This window comes from Bombina bombina, chromosome 9, assembly GCF_027579735.1.
Source record: "Bombina bombina isolate aBomBom1 chromosome 9, aBomBom1.pri, whole genome shotgun sequence".
NCBI lineage: Eukaryota > Metazoa > Chordata > Amphibia > Anura > Bombinatoridae > Bombina > Bombina bombina.
Window position 1 is genome coordinate 184003484 of NC_069507.1, and position 19698 is coordinate 184023181.

The 19698-nt window shown below is 35.6% G+C and overlaps 2 protein-coding genes across 2 annotated transcripts in view; one reads left to right on the plus strand and one right to left on the minus strand.

Moving 5' to 3' along the window:
- Positions 1 to 10402, plus strand: part of INSYN2A (inhibitory synaptic factor 2A) — a 75560-nt gene extending 65158 nt beyond the window's left edge. Inside the window, exon 3 of the mRNA XM_053692514.1 lies at positions 10139 to 10402. Within this exon, the coding sequence (XP_053548489.1) occupies positions 10139 to 10322 (184 nt within the window). The 3' untranslated portion in view covers positions 10323 to 10402. The remainder of the gene's footprint in view (positions 1 to 10138) is intronic.
- The window catches only part of DOCK1 (dedicator of cytokinesis 1), an 827740-nt gene that overhangs the window by 405559 nt on the left and 402483 nt on the right, over positions 1 to 19698 (minus strand). The window lies entirely within an intron of this gene.

Genomic DNA, 19698 nt, shown 5'->3' on the forward strand with positions numbered 1-19698 from the left:
TTATGGCGCTATATAGTACTTTGTGTGAAAGAGTGCTAATTTTTTTCTAGGATTACCATGATGAAGTGGCAACATCTAGGCCCCAATTTATCAAAGGTCTTGCGGACCTGATCCGACACTGCGGATCAGGTCCGCAAGACCTCGCTAAATGCGGAGAGCATTACGCTCTCCGCATTTAACATTGCACCAGCAGCTCACAAGAGCTGCTGGTGCAACGCCGCCCCCTGCTGACTCGCGGCCAATCGGCCGCAAGCAGGGAGGTGTCAATCAACCCGATCGTATTCGATCGGGTTGATTTCCGGCGATTCCTGTCCGCCTGCTCAGAGCAGGTGGACAGGGTTATGAAGCAGCGGTCTTTAGACCGCTGCTTCATAAGTTGCGTTTCTGGCGAGTCTGAAGACTCGCCAGAAAAACGGCCCTTCAAGCTCCATACGGAGCTTGATAAATGGGCCTGCTAGAATCTCACAAATTAAAAGGGACATTAAACCAAATTTTTTTTTATCATGATTCAGAAAGAGAATACAATTTTAAACATTCCAATTTAATTCTATTGTCTAATTTGCTTCTATCTTTAGATAACCTTTGTTGAAGAAATAGCAATGCACATGGGTAGCCACCAATCAGCAGCTACTGAGCCTATCTAGATATGCTTTTCAGGAAAGAATATCAAGAGAATTAAGCAAATTAGATAATAGAAGTAAATTAAAAAGTTGTTTAAAGGGACATGATACCCACATTTTGAAACACTTGAAAGTGATGCAGCATAACTGTAAAAAGCTGACTAGAAAATATCACCTGAACATCTCTATGTAAAAAAGAAAGATATTTTACCTCAAAAGTTCCTCAGTAGCCACATCCTATTGTAAAGGACTTCTAAGCAGCAAATCAGTATGTCTGTCCCGGGTCAGCGAAAGGAGCGAGCATTCGTGCACACTCATTATTTCCCTATTCAGTTTAAGGAAGTTTACTATGAAATCTCATGAGAGTTAAATCAAATCTCATGAGATCACATTAGAAGAGTTCATGACCTCAGCACTACTGATGCTGATTGGCTGCAGTTCAATTCTTCATTTTTTTTACCTGCAGCTGGATATAAATTTTTACACAGAACTTACTCTGCTGAGCTGAGGAAATTGTGAGGTAAAATATCTTCCTTTTTTACATAGAGATGCTCAGGTGATATTTTCCTGTCAGCTTTTTACAGTTATACTGCATCAGTTTCAAGTGATTTAGCATATGAGTATTATGTCCCTTTAAATTGTATTCTCTATCTGAATCATGGAAGAAAAATGTTGGGTTTAATGTCCCTTTAATTTAGATGGCAAAACAATGGCCCCTAAATCTCATACCGCCCAACAAAGGCTTACAAGATTAGAATGAATGTTTGGAGGAGAGGCCATATTTTTTTTCTATTAATATGACAACAAACCCAATTTCAAATAAAGCTAAATTTACAAGTAACATAAAAGGAAAGTATGGCTCAGCCATTTACAAGTAACATAAAAGGAAAGTATGGCTCAGCCATTTACAAGTAACATAAAAGGAAAGTATGGCTCAGCCATTTACAAGTAACATAAAAGGAAAGTATGGCTCAGCCCTGTTTCTATTTTTAAAATAGTCTCAAATAAAGGTAACTGATAGGTTACATAATGTTTATAAAATATATTTTTATATAAATGTAATATTTTACAAGATCCGTTTAAACTGATCCCATCGCTCCAGAACTGCTTTATATTTCTCTTCTATCATTGAGTAGAACTGACATAGTAACTACATATAATTCCATCATGGTCCAACAAACATATTACTAAAGTATAAAGGAACATTACACTTATTAAGATCCCCCTCTTTAATACATTTACTTTTGATTACTTATTTTAAACAGAATAAAATAGCAATAAATGTACTCTTCTATTACAGGAATACCACTCGCACATCAGTGCTAACTTTTTAATCAGAGGCCATACTGTCCGTGATTTAAAGCAAACAGTGTGAGCTCAGGTGACCCCGCAAAGTGCTTTACTTTTTATATTGCTATGTCAGGACTTCAGAGTTCAAGCATAAGGCCTCTACTTAGCACCTAGAGTGAATACAGGAGCTTACAATCTGTTTGCTTTAAGGCGTGGGCGGCAAGGCTTCTGTGTGGACACACTGCCCTGATTACATATTTATTTAAAATAAAAATAAAATATGTAGAAGTGGCCTGTATATAACAAAGTTGCATTATTTCTATAGATTTTCTATATAAAAATGCAGGATTTTCTACAGTAAGGGGCTTCTTAATATGTTTAGTGTCCCTTTAAGGGCAAATATGAGCATATGTATTCCCCTAGTTAAGAGCTAAAGTGTAATGTCTCAGAGTATGAGGCGGACAGCAATATCATACTATGCATCCTTGAAATTTTACCATAGAGCCTTTAGCAAAGGTACTTTATGTTTAAATTATTTTTATTGATTTTACAAATAAAAGACAAGACAGAAATCAATTGAAATGAATACAACAAAGGTCTTCATAATTCAACAATAACAGGAAAAACGGATTGGCCAATGCAGATATCATTGTAAGAGTTGCCTAGGGTATCAGGTCCCCCTCAACCCTTGATACTAATAGTTGGAGAATAAGGCCAAACCATCTTGAGAAGATATAATATTAAGACCAGATAACTGTAGGTTCTTGTGTCAAGAAAAAGGAATAAGAGGTAGGATAAGAAGAAAGATGAAGAAATGAAAGGTGATAGATATAGGGTGTAGTTATACCCGTTGTTTTTGTTTATGATTCTAATCAGGTAATCCGAAGTTATATCGGGTAAATACACGGAGAGTAAAGCGTAAGACAGAAGGCTAGAAAGGATAAGACAAGGTTAGATTAGGACATCTGGGCTCCCCCCTCTCCTGATCAATGTAGTTACTGTGTTTTGTGTGTCTGTGAGATCTCAAGAAAAATAATTATCTAGCTAAGTTCCTGTTTAATGTCCAGTAGAACCAGACTTTCTCAAATTGTGTTTGCGTATCTAGGATGTGTGATGCAGACTCGTACATACGGTGGGTTAGCGAAATTTTGATCCTCACTTCCTCCCATGGGGGGGCATAGCAAAGGTACTTTAAATTGATAAACCGGCAAGAATAAAGATGAGCCATCCATAAACATGTATAGGAACTAATCTATTTTTTGTTTATCAATATATATCCCAACAAGGGCCTATTTTTATTGAGGTGGTAAAGTTTGGAAACTGGTGGTAAAAAATGTTATCTTCAGGAAAGTCTATGGAGAATTTTTACATTTCCTCCAGATTCAATTTTTTCTATTGAAACCAGGCCAACGTTGGGATCCAGAGGTAAAGATTCTCTGAATAGTGATTCGGACTCCTAGGATATGTCAGACCCTGGCTTAAAGGACAGTCGGTATCTTGAACTAAGAAATATTCACATTTTGCTGAAGAGGTAGCCTTTAGCTCTACAGAATTTTGTAGTGCTTTAAATAAAAATAATACATCAAATTAAAGTTTTAATTTTTGTCAGAGGAAATGGATGTGTAGATAGTATACATTCATTTGTTTATGCCAAGTAATAACTCAAATTACTTTCACAAACCTGTTAAAGCTGCATCCCTGTGAGGAAGCAGGGATTCAGATACATTCTCATTGCTAGACCTTAGGGATGAGGATGCTAATCTTTGTTTTACATGATTGTTCCTCTAAGTTGCAGGTGATAACCTACCCCCCCCACACTGGCCACAAAACAAATTTCAATTGAAGATGGAGCTAAAATATACCCCTCATTGAAAGCAGGGTTTCAAATCTGAAGGTGAAAGGTTCAGTAGGGCATGATACCCCACATTCTGGAATAGGGTTTGCCCTCCTCTTTCTAATGGAGGGTTATCAGATCCCTGTAATTGGTTGGTGACTGACACTCAAACAGCAGTCACTTGGACGTTTAATACAGCACAAAACACACACAAACAATATCCATCATATTAAAGTGAGGATTATCCTCTTTGAAATGAGGAATGTGATGACCCTCTAGGTAGTGGTTAATTGCTACAAGCATGACAATTACTAGCCTAATAGGTGACTTTTTGGGTGCTCAGGGAGAACACAGCACCCCATACAAATACAATCAAAATCAAATGAGAGGTCACACTCCAAGACTGTTATGACCAAATAAAAAAAGCATATAACCTGAAAAACATAATTTATGCTTACCTGATAAATTAATTTCCTTCATGGTGGTGAGAATCCACGATCAATTACTCATGGAAATTACTTTTCTCTACCACTAGGATGCAAAGATTCCCAAACCCCAAGAGCTCTATAAACCCCTCCCACCTTACACAAGGGTGGGGTATTGTGGACTCTCACCACCATGAAAGAAATTAATTTATCAGGTAAGCATAAATTATGTTTTCTTTCATACAGGTGGTGAGAGTCCAGAATCCATTATTCTTGGGAACTAATACCCAAGCTGTGGAATTCATGAGTAATAACATAATAGGGAGGGAAAACATCTTTTTCACTGACAAACCTTTCTACCAATGGCTGCTTCTGAGCAAAATCATAAAAAAATGGTACAATTTAGTAAAAGTATGCAAAAAAGACCAAGTAGCTGCCTTGCAACTTTGAACTGAAGCCCCATTCTTAAAAGCACAAGAAGTGGCAACTGACCTAGTAGAATGAGCAGCAATCTGCTGCGGTGGAGGCTGACCTGCCTCCAAATAAGCTCTGTGAATCAGAAGTTTTAAACAAGAGGCTAAATAAATAGCGGAGGCCCAGAAAAAAAAACAATTAGTACACAAAGTAGGAACCCATGTTGTCTGAAGAAACAACATTATGCAAAAATTAAATGATGTCCGTAAAACAGCCTTATACTTATGAAAAATAAGATAAGGAGGTTCACAAGAAAGAACAGACAATTCAGAAACACTTCTAGCAGAAAATATAGCCAAAAGAAATAACACTTTCCAAAAAAGAAGTTTAATCTCCAATTTATGCATTGGTTCAAAAGGAGGAACCTGCAAAACCCTTAACACTAGGTTAAGATTCCATGGAGGAGAAATAGGCTTGATAACAGGCGTAATATGGACCAAACCCTGAAAAAAATAATGAACATCAGGAAGATTAGCAATCTTTCCGTGGAACAAAAGTAAAAGAGCTGAAATCTGCCCTTTCAGAGAACTGGCAGATAGACCTTTATCTAGGCCATCCTGCAAAAACTGAAGAATCATAGGAATTATAAAAGAATTCCAGGAAAAAAATAAGATTTATACACCAGGAAATTAAGACTTTACAAATTTTGTGATAAATCTTCCTAGAAACAAGTTTAGGAGCCTGAATCAGAATTTCAATCACAGAATCTGAAAAACCCCTATGTATTAGAACTTTGTGTTCCATTTCTATGCCATTAAGTTTAGAGACTTGAGATATGAATGGAAGAAAGTACCTTGAGACAGAAGGCCTGACCACAGAGGAAGAAGCAAAGGAGGGAACTGGACATTTGAACCAGATTTGCATACCGATTCCTGCGAGGCAACACTGGGGCCATCAGGATTATAAATGACTTCTCTAGCTTTATCTTGGAAACCCCTCTGGGAAGAAGAACCAGAGGAGGGAACAGATAAGCAAGCTGAAATGACCAAGGAACTACTAGAGCATCCACTACTTCAGCCTGAGGATCCCTGGACCTTTATGTGAAATGGAACATGAAGGTAAGCATCCTATCAATCTATTGTGGACAAAAACTGACCTTTCTGAACAAAAGGCAGAATAGTGCTGATAGTTTCCATTCTAAAAGATTGAGCGGGCCAAAAACCCGAAATGTGCTTAGCCGAGCAAACCTGCGCTAACCAGATGTGCGTACGCCATTGATTGGTAAAACTAAAGGGGCGTGCACTAACTTGACAGGAAATCCCAGCAGGCAAAAAAAAATGCAGCTCCTAAGAGACGTGCGCCAATGTGATAACGTAAACCTGACACGCACAATCCCGACACGCGGAAATAGGCTGATGTGTGAAAAACTCTGCACGCCAAAAACACACTGCATGCAAAGCAAGGGAATAGATTTGTCCCAGGGCTATATATAAAAACATATATATGTGTCTATATGTTTTATAAAAAAAGAAAAATATACTCAAAAACACACTGCATGCAAAGCAAGGGAATAGATTTGTCCCAGGGCTATATATAAAAACATATATATGTGTCTATATGTTTTATAAAAAAAGAAAAATATACTTACCAATAGACACTCATCCACTAGCAATCAAGTAGCAGACAGCCTAACCAGTACTGAAACATATCAGCAGAGGTTATGGAATAGGAGTATATTGTAGATCCATAAAGGGAGGCAGAAGGCACATCCCTGAGACCGATTACAGAGGGTTTACAAAGGATTTCCCATGAAACCATAGAATCATAATTCATACCTCAAATACATCCCTCTGACAATCACTTTACTCTGAGGGGAAATTGGGCCTCAACATAGACTGAAAACCCCTTTTTCTGAAGATCACATGCACATCTTCATTCTTCAATCACCTCCAGTGGAGGCAAAGTAAAGACTGAGGTATGTGTGAGGGGTTTTAAAGAGCTCTTGGGGTTTGGGAATCTTGGTCTCCTTCTGGTGTAGGGAAGAGTAATCCCCATGAGTAATGGATTATGGACTCTCACCACCTGTATGAAAGAAAAGAGTGAGTATCCCTTCTATTGACACCAGTAATACATCAAGGGACATGAAGGCCGAAATCCTCTCTTTCAAATGAACAGTCATATGTTCATCCTGCTGTCAGATGATTCTCATAATGACCCCCCCCCCCCCAACAATGACTGTTTCAAAGGGGCTGGCAATTATCACTCCTTCAACATAGACATATATGAAAAGACCCCACATTGAAATAACAGGTTTCATGTACATGTAGGTAGCAAGCGACCATTATAGTAAATCCGATTAGCTGGCAGTAACTGCTAGTTTCATTTTGTTGTTTATTGACAACAGGGCTATTTTTTTTCTTCTGAGATATTAAACCATTGTAGGCATCCAGATAAATGAACAAACTAGGGTGGTGGAAAATGACAACAATTAACAAATTAAGGGGGAAAAGTAACTAAAGTGTCAGGAACTATTTAGCAGGTGCACCACCCAGCTGATTTCACGGACCACCCTGTTATAATTTTTACTGCACAAATTATCATTAAATGCATTTATGTTAAATTATGCAGTTAAGCAGAAAATTATATAATATTTGAAAATACTATACTGCCCCCCACCCAGCTGCTTCATAATGTCAGTTATGCAAAAGGTGGTTTATTTTTTTTTTTAAAGGATTCAATACACAGGGTGACTGAATGCATACGTTGTTAAATGGACTGATAGAGCATGAACTGATGCTAAATGTGTAACCATAAAGTAACAGGAGGTGAAAGAAGGGAATTTACAACAATAAAATCAAATAAATAATACAAGGAATTGCTATGAGTTTGCATACCTACATCTCATGTACCCTTACTATTTAGCTTTGTGGTCAACACCCCCAAATTGTATGATCTAGAACCATCCCTAGCTTTAGTAAATTTAAAGTTGGATGCAAATGGTTGGGCATCCCAGACAACATAACTTATTTTAATTTAGAAAAACAAAAATATGTAGATATCCAGAGCTTAATAATTTAGCTAACTATTGGAACCTCCCAGGTGTTGTGCTTGCAAACCAACCATGGTTTCCTCTAAGCAGCTCATTGAGGATCAGAAAATAATGATAACTGACTCCTACAAAGCAGGCAAACATTCTAAAAAACATATCTAAATTATTCATGCTTGCATTTTCCATTTGTACATTGTGCACCAATGCTGGCAAAAACAGGATTTGCACGGAAGGGTCAGCATGTCTGAAGAATTAAATACAACATAGAGATAAGCCAGATGTATTTTGGAACCACTGCTGTGGTCTGATTACTACAATCACAAAATCGTAGATTTGTAGAAAAAATAGACAAGCAAATAAACCAACTGTTTTAGTATGGGGGTGGATCTATTAGGCTTTGATTTTTGAATGACTGCTAGTGGCACAGGAAATATTGTAAAGGTAGAAAGGAAAAAAAATTCTACTAAACATCAACAAATCCGGCAAGCTAATGTCCCACATTCAGTGAAGAAACTGAATCTGAAAAGAAGTTGCATATTCCAACAAGAGATTTAAAACTGAGCTCAAAATCAAACAAGAACCACTTCTAAAAATAAAAGATTACTGAAAATCTCTAAGTTGATCTGAAACATACAGTTTGTCCAATAAAGTCTAATAAAGGAAATATTCATAAAGCAAGAAAAGAAAGACTTAACTGGTTACAAAAGACCTTGGAGGTTGTGATTTCTGCTAAAAGTTGGTGTTACCAAGTAGTGACTGCCTGGAACGGTGTCCAAACTTTTGCACAGGCCCTAATTACGATTATTATTTATTTATTTTTCATAATAAATTCTGCAAATTAATAGTAACTGTACATTAAATATGCATAAATACCATATATGGAGTTTCAAGGTACTTTGTTACTGTTAAAAATGATTCCTTTTCATTTGTTCCTAATAAAACCACATTTTACCTGCTGCAGAGTATTTAATAGGCCCATAAAGGTATAGGAAAGCCTAAAAACGTCACTCATGATGATTCGGATAGAACATGCAATTTTAAACAACTTTCAAATTTTATTTTATCATCAAATATGCTTCATTCTTTTGTTATCCTTTGCTGAAGGAACAGCATTGCACTACTGGTAGCTAGCTGAACACATGTAGCTAGCCAATCACAAAAGACAAATGTGTGCAGGCACCAATCAGCGGCTAGCTCCCACTAGTGGATATGTGTGTTTTATTTTTCAACAAGGGATACCAAGAGAACAAAGTACATTTGAAAATAGAAGTGTTTTTAAAAGCATCTTTAAATAACATGCTCTATCTGAACTGTGCACGTTTAATTTTGACTTTCCTATCCCTTTAATCTTGTTTTGTCATTTTAAATACTTGCCTATGCCTGTTGAAATTGTGAAGTATACTGAAAATAAGAATACTGTAGTATTCTTTGCTGAAAGCTATGTAAACAAGAGATAGAAACAGAGATCAACATCCTGTTGGGGTGGGAGAAAGATAAGCCCCTTTAAAAGTGTGTGCCAGCAGTTGATTGGAATACACTGAAGTCTTATAAGAATTACCTAAGTGCATTGTCCCATTAATCATTTTCATGTAAAAAAAATAAATCTATTTTTAACATGTGCATCTGCTATTCATATCCATAACAGAACCTCAAGTACCACGCCCCTTTATTTAGGGACATTAAATGCAAAAATCACATGCTCTAATTTGTTAGTCTCTAGTGGATACAGCTTTTGAGCCATGCGACTACCACTGCTGATTGATTTACAGACTGTATCCACTTGGGACCAGTAGGAAGAGCAAACACATAGTTAAAAAGGGACGTAAAACCCACATTACATGCAATTTTAAACAACTTTCTAATTTACTTCAATTTTTTCTTCATTCTCTTGTTGTCTTTTGTTTAAAAGCAGGGATGTACGCTTAGAAGCCGGCCCATTTCTGGAGCTCTATATGGCAGCAGTTTTGCAAGAACTCTAGAAGGCAGCACTTTTTCCTGCCATTTAGTGCTCCAGTTGCCTACCTAGGTATCTCTTCAGCACAGAATATCATAAGAACAAAGAAAATATGATCATTGAAGTAAATTGGAAACTTTTTTAAAATGGTCTGCTCTGTCTGAATCACAAAATATTTTTTTGGTTTTATCTCCTTTTAAAGTACTGCTGGTCTGAGTAGTGAGTCAATCAACAGTGGTAGATTTCCAGCTGGGTCATGACTGGGTCACAAGCGGTTACTGCTCAGAACCCCCTTTGCAGAGGTTAGACACAACAGTTACAAGGTTGCTAGTGCTAAAATTACTAACACATTGCCCTATAATGCCCCTTTATGTTTGTTCACTTTAGAAGTTGTGTTAACAAAAAAAGCTATTTAGTCAGGGTGCTCACACTTTTGCATACAGAAATATACATACACAGTATCATTTCATTCTGAATTTTACCAGTAAGAGAGCCTGAACTATTCATATAGAGTTGACTTTTTCACTACTTTTTCCCCCATTTGCTTTTCAGTGTTGAATTAGATTTTAAACAGCAAGAAGACAAACTACAACCAGTCTTGAAAAAACTACATCCCATTGAGGAAACTCAGGTTGCACCTTTGCCTTACCCTGCAGAGAGTTCTACATCAACTCCCAAGCAAAAATCCAAAACAGAATCAAAAAAGCATGGAAGATGGAAACTCTGGTTTCTTTAGTTAATTCTAATGGGAATTGAGCCTCAGGCCTCAATAGGCACATCTGAATTTCAACAAAGAGATATTGGTAACAAATCACGTTACGGGCAGTATGCAGTTCTTACTGTGTGTACCAAAAAGGCCTTTATACTTGCAACACATTTTCAGAAGCAAGGTATAAAATCACAACATGCCAACCTTTACTACCCGTTCGCTATGTGGATGTAAAGTCTGAACTTAAATTTGATGAGACAAAAAGAAGAAACATTTTTGGGTTTGACTATTTATTTATTTTTTTAACATGAAACACTAACACTATAATTCAGTATATGGTTACGGTTTCTTTATTTTTAAACACAAATCTGAGAAGAGACATCAAAGCCTTACATTAAAATGGGTCTTTATTTTACATTTCATCTTGAAAACAAGTAGGGGATGAGTGCAATTTTCAGCACATTAAAATCTGGAGAAAGCACAATATTTCAAATGGTCAGAGACCTTTGAAAATCTCAAAGATGTGACTCTTAATGTGTATTTGCCTTTCTATGCTACCGAATATTTATTTTGTTGTCTTTTTCACAATATTTATTTGACTGCATATTTAAACAGAACTTAAATAGTGCATTTTGGAAATATGAGCAGCCAGATATATCCCAAAGTCAGAACATGCCTTTATTTCTTTGCTCGTTGACAGGGTCAAGGCTATAGAAAACTGAGTTTTCATAGAAATAATTTCTAATGTTTTGGTACCCAAACACTAAAGCACTGTCTCTCTATAGAAATAAAAGTTTGGGCAAAGTTTTGCAAATAATCGTTGGAATAATGTAATTTGCCACATTAGAATGTTTTGTAATTTTTGGTCTCAAATGCCATATCATTGTAAGAGCAGCCTATTTTTTTTTTTTTACTTAATTTGGCATTATACTTTATACAATAGTTCATAGAGATCTAACACATTTTCAATAAAATTGTACAATTTAGATAAATGTAGTTTACATTTATTATTCTATGTCTGCTAAACAATAGTAATATTTTCTAGTTAATTTTAAAGGGAAAAGTAAACTATACATTGTTAAATATATCTAGGGAATATAATGCTAATACTCAATTACATGTTTCACTACTTAAATCTTGATTAGTAATTGTCAGAAGGTTTTAATTTGCCAATTAAATATTTTTCTATAGGCTAGTTAAGTTATAGATTTCCTAAATATATATATTAAAAAACACACAAAATAAATATTTGCAATAGAATACTTTATGGCTGTTATTTGGAGGAATCCATTTTTAATATCATGCTCTTTCTTCAGAAGAATTTTATATGTCCAAAAGAAAAAAAAAATCTTGTATTACCAAATAGCTACAAGTTGCATAAAAAAAACATATCCTTAAAGACTATGGTTCTATCACTTCATATTTTAAAATACTGATCATGGGAAGAGAACAGGGAAAGAGGGTTAAAGTATTAAATAATCCATCATATATGAATCACGAGCAACCTAGCACTTTGCAAATCCCCAAGAAATTAAAAGAAATGAACAACGATAAATGTTTCGCTCTACAAATAACTGATAATAATAATAATTGTTAATATTAAAAATGGAAAAGGAATTATTTATTTTCTACACTGTGTGACATTGTGCAGAAAGTATATGGAGTGTGCTCTTTTAAATTCATCATGTAAAAAATGATTATTCATGCCCAGACAAAAGTATGCTTTATGGAAAACAATGTGATAGTTGTTTAATAGGGCTACAAAAATGTACATAAAAAATATTATATTATTTTTGTGTATAAGAAAATATGTGTAAATGGAATAGTGGTCTTGCGCCAAGAAGGAAGTGCAATTGTAATTTGCTGGGAGGGAATTTGGGGAAATATTACTGTATTTTTTAATGTTTTTAATTAAAGATACATATGTTTATATTGCACAATTCATCCTTTTATGTCTTAAAGTAACAAAATAAATATTGCCAAATCCTCAAAATACTTTAAACAAATCAACATTTTTTTTAAATTTAACACTAAAGATTGATGATGCTTTTTTATATGTATACAGAAGCAAATGCTTTATGAACAAGGAAACTACTAGTTTCAGAACTTACATTTTAAAGGGACATTAAACACTTTGGGATGGTAATATAAAATGATAAATTGTATATAATAAAACAACTCTGCAATATACTTTCATTATTTATTTTGTCCTCTTTGCCTGTAATTCCATTCTGAAATTGTGAGCTTTTCAGTTCCTTTTAGAAATGGAAGTGCAGAACACTGTTAAATCCAGCACAACCATTGGCTGCACACTCTAATGACCTATTTATAACTGACCCTAATTGGCCACAGCAGAGAAGGTAACACAAGTTACAACATGGCAGCTCCCAGTGTTTTATAGACACTAAAACTTTACACTTATTTTGTCACTTTTTAAACAACTAATGAAACTTTAAAAAATACATCTACATGTTAGTCATGGACTAATCTTTTCTTTGAATGCATCATTCTATCTAGCATGTATTTCGTGTTTAATGTCCCTTTAACATACAAATTCAATTTGTTTGTTTTAATGTGTAACACATTTTCATAAAATATTTTACTTAAAGGGACACATGCCAAAATAAACTTTTATGATTCAGATAGAACATTCAGTTTTATGACACTTTCCAATTAACTTCCATTATCAAATTTTGCAGGTTTTTTTTTTTTTTTATGAACAATTTCTGGGGAACAAGCGCTTACTGAGCATGTGCACAAGCTCACAGGGTATATGTATACTAGTCTGTGATTGGCAGATGTCTGTCACATGATACAGGGGGCCGAAAAATGTGAGAAAAAAATAAAATTTGTGAGAGAAAAAAAAAAGTTCTACTCAAATTCAGAGTAGGTGTAAAATCATTGTCTTTTTATTACACACTTGTTAATTATGCAATTCTACTGAATTGAGTGGTTCTTTAAACAAAGTAAGCCGCACAGGCTAAAAAAATTACAACTTATAGTGCTTGTAAACTACAAATAGATCAAATGAAACAATACATAAGATCCCTCAAGCTGAATAATACTAAATATATAGGTCTAGTATAACAAATGTCATAAAACATGTAGTGTATAAAGTAAGGAAATCAATACATTGTTTAACCCCTTAATGACCGCAGCACTTTTCCATTTTCTGTCCGTTTGGGACCAAGGCTATTTTTACATTTTTGCGGTGTTTGTGTTTAGCTGTAATTTTCCTCTTACTCATTTACTGTAACCACATATATTATATACCGTTTTTCTCGCCATTAAATTGACTTTCAAAAGATACCATAATTTTCATCATATCTTATAATTTACTATAAAAAACATTATAAAATATGAGGAAAAAATGGAAAAAAACACATTTTTTCTAACTTTGACCCCCAAAATCTGTTACACATCTACAACCACCAAAAAACACCCATGCTAAATAGTTTCTAAATTTTGTCCTGAGATTAGAAATACCCAATGTTTACATGTTCTTTGCTTTTTTTGCAAGTTATAGGGCCATAAATACAAGTAGCACTTTGCTATTTCCAAACCACTTTTTTTCAAAAGTAGCGCTAGTTACATTGGAACACTAATATCTTTCAGGAATCCCTGAATATCCATTGACATGTATATATTTTTTTTTAGAAGACATCCCAAAGTATTGATCTAGGCCCATTTTGGTATATTTCATGCCACCATTTCACCACCAAATGCGATCAAATAAAAAAAATTGTTCACTTTTTCACAAATATTTTCACAAACTTTAGGTTTCTCACTAAAATTATTTACAAACAACTTATGCAATTATAGCATAAATGGTTGTAAATGCTTCTCTGGGATCCCCTTTGTTCAGAAATAGCAGACATATATGGCTTTGGCTTTGCTTTTTGGTAATTAGAAGGCTGCTAAATGCCCCTGCGCAAAATACGTGTATTATGCCCAGCAGTGAAGGGGTTAATTAGGGAGCATGTAGGGAGCTTCTAGGGTTAATTTTAGCTTTAGTGTAGTGTAGTAGACAACCCCAAGTATTGATCTAGGCCCATTTTGGTATATTTCATGGCACCATTTCACAGCCAAATGCGATCAAATTAAAAAAAACGTAAATTTTTTCACAATTTTAGGTTTCTCACTGAAATTATTTACAAACAGCTTGTGCAATTATGGCACAAATGGTTGTAAATGCTTCTCTGGGATGCCCTTTGTTCAGAAATAGCAGACATATATGACTTTGGCGTTGCTTTTTGGTAATTAGAAAGTCGCTAAATGCTGCTGCGCATCACATGTGTATTATGGCTAGCAGTGAAGGGGTTAATTAGGTAGTGTGTAGGGAGCTTGCAGGGTTAATTTTAGCTTTAGTGTAGAGTTCAGCCTCCCACCTGACACATCCCACCCCCTGATCCCTCCCAAACAGCTCCCTTCCCTCCCCCACCCCACTATTGTCCCCGCCATCTTAAGTACTGGCAGAAAGTCTGCCAGTACTAAAATAAAAGATTTTTTTTTTTAAAAAAGAAAAAAAAAAAAAAAAGCATATTTACATATGCTGTGTTTAGGATCCCCCCCTTAGCCCCCAACCTCCCTGATCCCCCCCAAAACAGCTCTCTAAGCCTCCCCCTCTGCCTTATTGGGGGCCATCTTGGGTACTGGCAGCTGTCTGCCAGTACCCAGTTTGCACAATCAAATGTTTATTTTTTTTTTATTTTTTATTTTTTTTCTGTAGTGTAGCTTCCCCCCCCCCCCCCACGGACCAACCCCCACCACCTAAATAAAGCCTAAGGTTTTTCTTTTTAAAATTACTGGTCCCACTTTCATTTTGGGACACATTTTTTTCTGTAGTGCAGCGGTTCCCACCCGGTCCCTGTGCCCGCGCGCGCGCCCGGGCTTCCACGCCCACGATCCCGCCCCCCTCCACATGACCAGGGCCATCGATGGCCGCCACCCACCTCCCACACCGGCTCCCACCCACCAACGATACCGGCCATCGATGTCCGGTGCAGAGAGGGCCACAGAGTGGCTCTCTCTGCATCGGATGGCCATCTAAGGTTATTGCAGGATGCCTCCATATCGAGGCATCACTGCAATAACCGGAAAGCAGCTGGAAGCGAGCAGGATCGCTTCCAGCTGCTTTCCACACCGAGGACGTGCAGGGTACGTCCTCAGGCGTTAACTGCCTTTTTTCTGAGGACGTACCCTGCACGTCCTCGGTCATTAAGGGGTTAATACATTTCCATAGCAGTAAACCTATACAAACATAGTTGTAAACATCCACACAAGATTAGTTTTGATGGTTTACTCCTGAATGTATGTTCAAAAATAAATTTAAAACATTTATTATAATTTTCATTTCCAATTACAATAATTTCATGTTAAAAGTGTGATAGTAAATGAAATGGAAAAGCGCTGCTTAATTTCCTGAAATGTACAGACGGCGCTCTATAAAGCCTCTTGTACTACGCTGTTCAATTCCTGTCTCAAAAAATAAAAAAAAGGAATAGGAGATTTATTAGTGGAACCCAGCTCTACATGCACAATTTTGCATATTTATAATCAGTGCAATTTCAACTATCTTGTATACAGGGGCATATTTCACGTGAAAATGTTAACGTTAAAAATGGCTAATAATGCCAACACCAAAAAAACGTTTAAGCTTGTGTTTTGAATGTGGTAGGTTCAACTTTTGGAAAAGGAAATAAGCTAAGCACTCAATTATGTAAAACCAAAAAAGTATAAAACATTGCCCTTCAATGACAACACAGTCTGATAAACATAACATATTACACTAATATATACGAGATCACTAATGCACCCATCACTGTTTTTCTAATGTCAAATATATATATATATATATATATATATATATATATATATATATATATGTATATATATATATATATATATATATATATATGTATATATATATATATATATATATATATATATATATATATATATACATATACACACACACATACACATAGTATATATATATAATACATTTTTTTTAAATATAATTGAGGGTGATCAGGGTAGAATTACATAATCCAGAAAAGTTGTATTTTGAATCAAACTAGTCATTTAAGTTATAGATTTTGTGTTGAAGGGATACTGTACTGAAAATAAATCTGTCTACTCTATGGAAAAGCAACATCTAAGCATACTGAATTTGTTTATGATATAAAAGATGTTTATATTAAACCTGAAACTAATACAGCTTTTCGGAGGTGTACTTCCTTACTAATGCCGATTGGCTTATAGATACTTCCTGTTATTAGGAACTCCTTGTTAATTTTTATTGAGCATTAGTAAGAAGTGAACAACTGATACTGGTATGTTATTTTCAATTTAAATATAAGCAGTTTGTTCTTGTTATTTATATAGGCAATGAAATTGTTTAAATGTTGCTCATTCGTAAAGATAAGAGAACATTTTTGAGTACCAGGTCCTTTTACAGTGGTGATTATTAACCAGGTAATTTCAATAAACAAAGGTGTCAAAGCCCACTGGGTGGGTGATAACGCACTAAATAAAACATTACCACATTTGTCAGTATACTATATTCCGAATTGAACTTAAATATTTCGATTCCATGCTCAATTACATCTACTGCTTTCTTCAAAATGTTGACAACATCTTTCTTTTGATATTAACTTTTTAAATGTAAATGTGATCCGCTAAACGTGATCCTATGGGGCCGATTTATCAATTGTCTGGCCGACATGATCCGCTGTAGCGATTATGTCCGCCAGACATTGATAAATGCTGACAGCATATGCTGTCGGCATTTATCATTGCACAAGCAGTTCTGGTGAACTGCTTGTGCAATGCTACCCCCTGCAGATTTGCGGCCAATCGGCCGCTAGCAGGGGGTGTCAATAAACCCGATCATATTCGATCGGGCGGATTGCTGTCCACCACCTCAGAGTAGGCGTATGAGTTAAGGAGCAGCGGTCTTAAGACCTCTGCTTCTTAACTCCTGTTTCCGGCGGCACGGCCCCATTTGGGCCATGATAAATCGGCCCCTATATCGCACTGCATTATAGTAAGTAATAGGTTTGTCTCAGGTCTCAAAAATTAATCCGGAATGTCCTATGAACTTAAAAGTGTTTCAGATGTGTTACACAGCAGCTGAGAATCAATATTGTAATGGCAAATATTTCTAATAATTACCTTTATTAAAGGGACAGTCAACACCAGAATTTGTGTTTAAAAAGAAAGATAATCCCTTTATTACCCATTCCTCAGTTTTGCATAACCAACACTGTTATAGAAATACACTTTTTACCTCTGTGATTACCTTGTATCTATGCTTCTGCAAACTGCCCCCTTATTTCAGTTCTTTTGACAGACTTGCATTTTAGCCAATCAGTGCTCACTCCAGGGTAACTTCACGTGCATGAGCTCAATGTTATCTATATGAAACACATTAACTAATGCCCTCTAGTGGTCAAAATGCCTTCAGATTAGAGGCAGTATTCAAGGTCTAAGAAATTAGCATATGAACCTTCTAGGTTTAGCTTTCAACTAAGAATACCAAGAGAACAAAGCAAAATTGGAGATAAAATTAAATTGGAAAGTTGTTTAAAATTGCATTCCATAGAAACCGCCATTTAAATGTAGTGCTTGCTTTAATAATGTCTGGCAATGAAAACCGCTTTGCAATTTATCATACAAACTAGGAATTTATCCATAAACATATTTTGCAAGTAAAATGAGTTCTGTTTCAATTTTACAAACCAATGACACCATAAGAAAAAAAATACTGTTTAACTGCATTTAAATTACTTTTTAGTGCAATAATCCAGGGAATGAAAAGCTTTACCCTCATCTCTACCAAAAATATCAAATAAAAATACTGTACAATATATAAATAAAAATATTCCTGACTGGTGCAACCACTGCAAATGGAAAGTTAAATCAGCAAAATTATGGGCATTTCAAACAGGTCAAAGGATGGTTACAGCACACAGTATTACACCTCCAATGCCACGGATCTGTGCCTCTATACTAAATTACGCTGTTAAAAAGAGACAAAATAAATGCATTGGTGAAATACTGTAATTTGCTACAACACTTTAATATGACAATTCTTTTTGCCTTCAACAAGTTCAACCTCAGTAAAGGGGTTATACACATCGATAAAGCCTGCACTGTAGCACTTTGCAATTCGATTCCTGAGCTGAACACAGTAAATGCCAGCCCACGAGGCAGACATTTTCTACACTTTCTGAGATTAGGTTTTTATAGTGAAAAATGCATTTACACTAAATCACCAGTTCAATTGCAATAACTTTATAATATAGTGTTGCAGCTGAACATTGTATTGCTAATTAGCGGCAGACAAAAAACAAATACATTTTTTTACATTTCTAAAATGTCTCCTGAATACATTTTTAGTTTTCATTTGGTCTAACATCACAAGGTAGAAATGTAGTACTAAAAAGGTTCAGTTCTCAGAAGAACTTCTTCTATTCACAAGTCACAGATTTGCAGACTGGGAAAGTTTAGGGGGCGGGATTGAGAGAGCCAGTTAACAAAAAATAAAAAACTTACACAGTGCAGCCAGAGCATAGCTCTGTTTAAAAGAGAACAGCCTGAAATGGAGCAGTGTTGTAAAATGAAAATGCTAACAGTTCCTGCATGTATCATATTCTTTCTGCAGACATGCTGCATTTCCTGCGATGATATCTCAGATCACAGCATGCTCTGCCTTGGGAATGGCAGCTACACATTTATGATGACCTGGATTAGCTCCCCAGCGCACACACACGCAGTGAGAGAGAGGGGGGGAAGAGAAGTGGTTTAAAGAGACAGTATACTGTATAATTGTTTTTCTCTTAGTGTAGTTCCAATGACTTGTTATACTAGCTGCAGTGTATAAAATGTGTGCGAAATCAATCTTTTAGGTTTAATTTAGTATATGAAATAGCTTTCTTTCTTTTTGTTCTTTGAAAACGCCACCAATTAAAATAGCTTGTTTTTGGAGGGAAATCAGATGATCTTATTGTATCACTTTCTGTACAAACAAATGCTTCCTTAGCTTATCTATGTTTGTATACCAAATTCAAATACTTAGAGAAAACAGATGGAAATGAACATGTTGTTACTTATCTCTCCTAACTCCGTGTGGGAGTGTAATTTCTTCTGCTGGCTATGTTTACACAGCTTCTCTATAGCCAATTCTTAAAGGGACATTATACACTAGATTTTTCTTTGCATAAATGTTTTGTAGATGATCCATTTATATAGCACATAAAGCTTTTTTTTTTTTTTTTTTTTTAAATGTATAGTTTTGCTTATTTTTAAATAACATTGCACTGATTTTCAGACTCCTAACCAAGCCCCAAAGTTTTAGGAGAATACCGACATATACCTACTCCAGCTTGCTTCTGTTTGT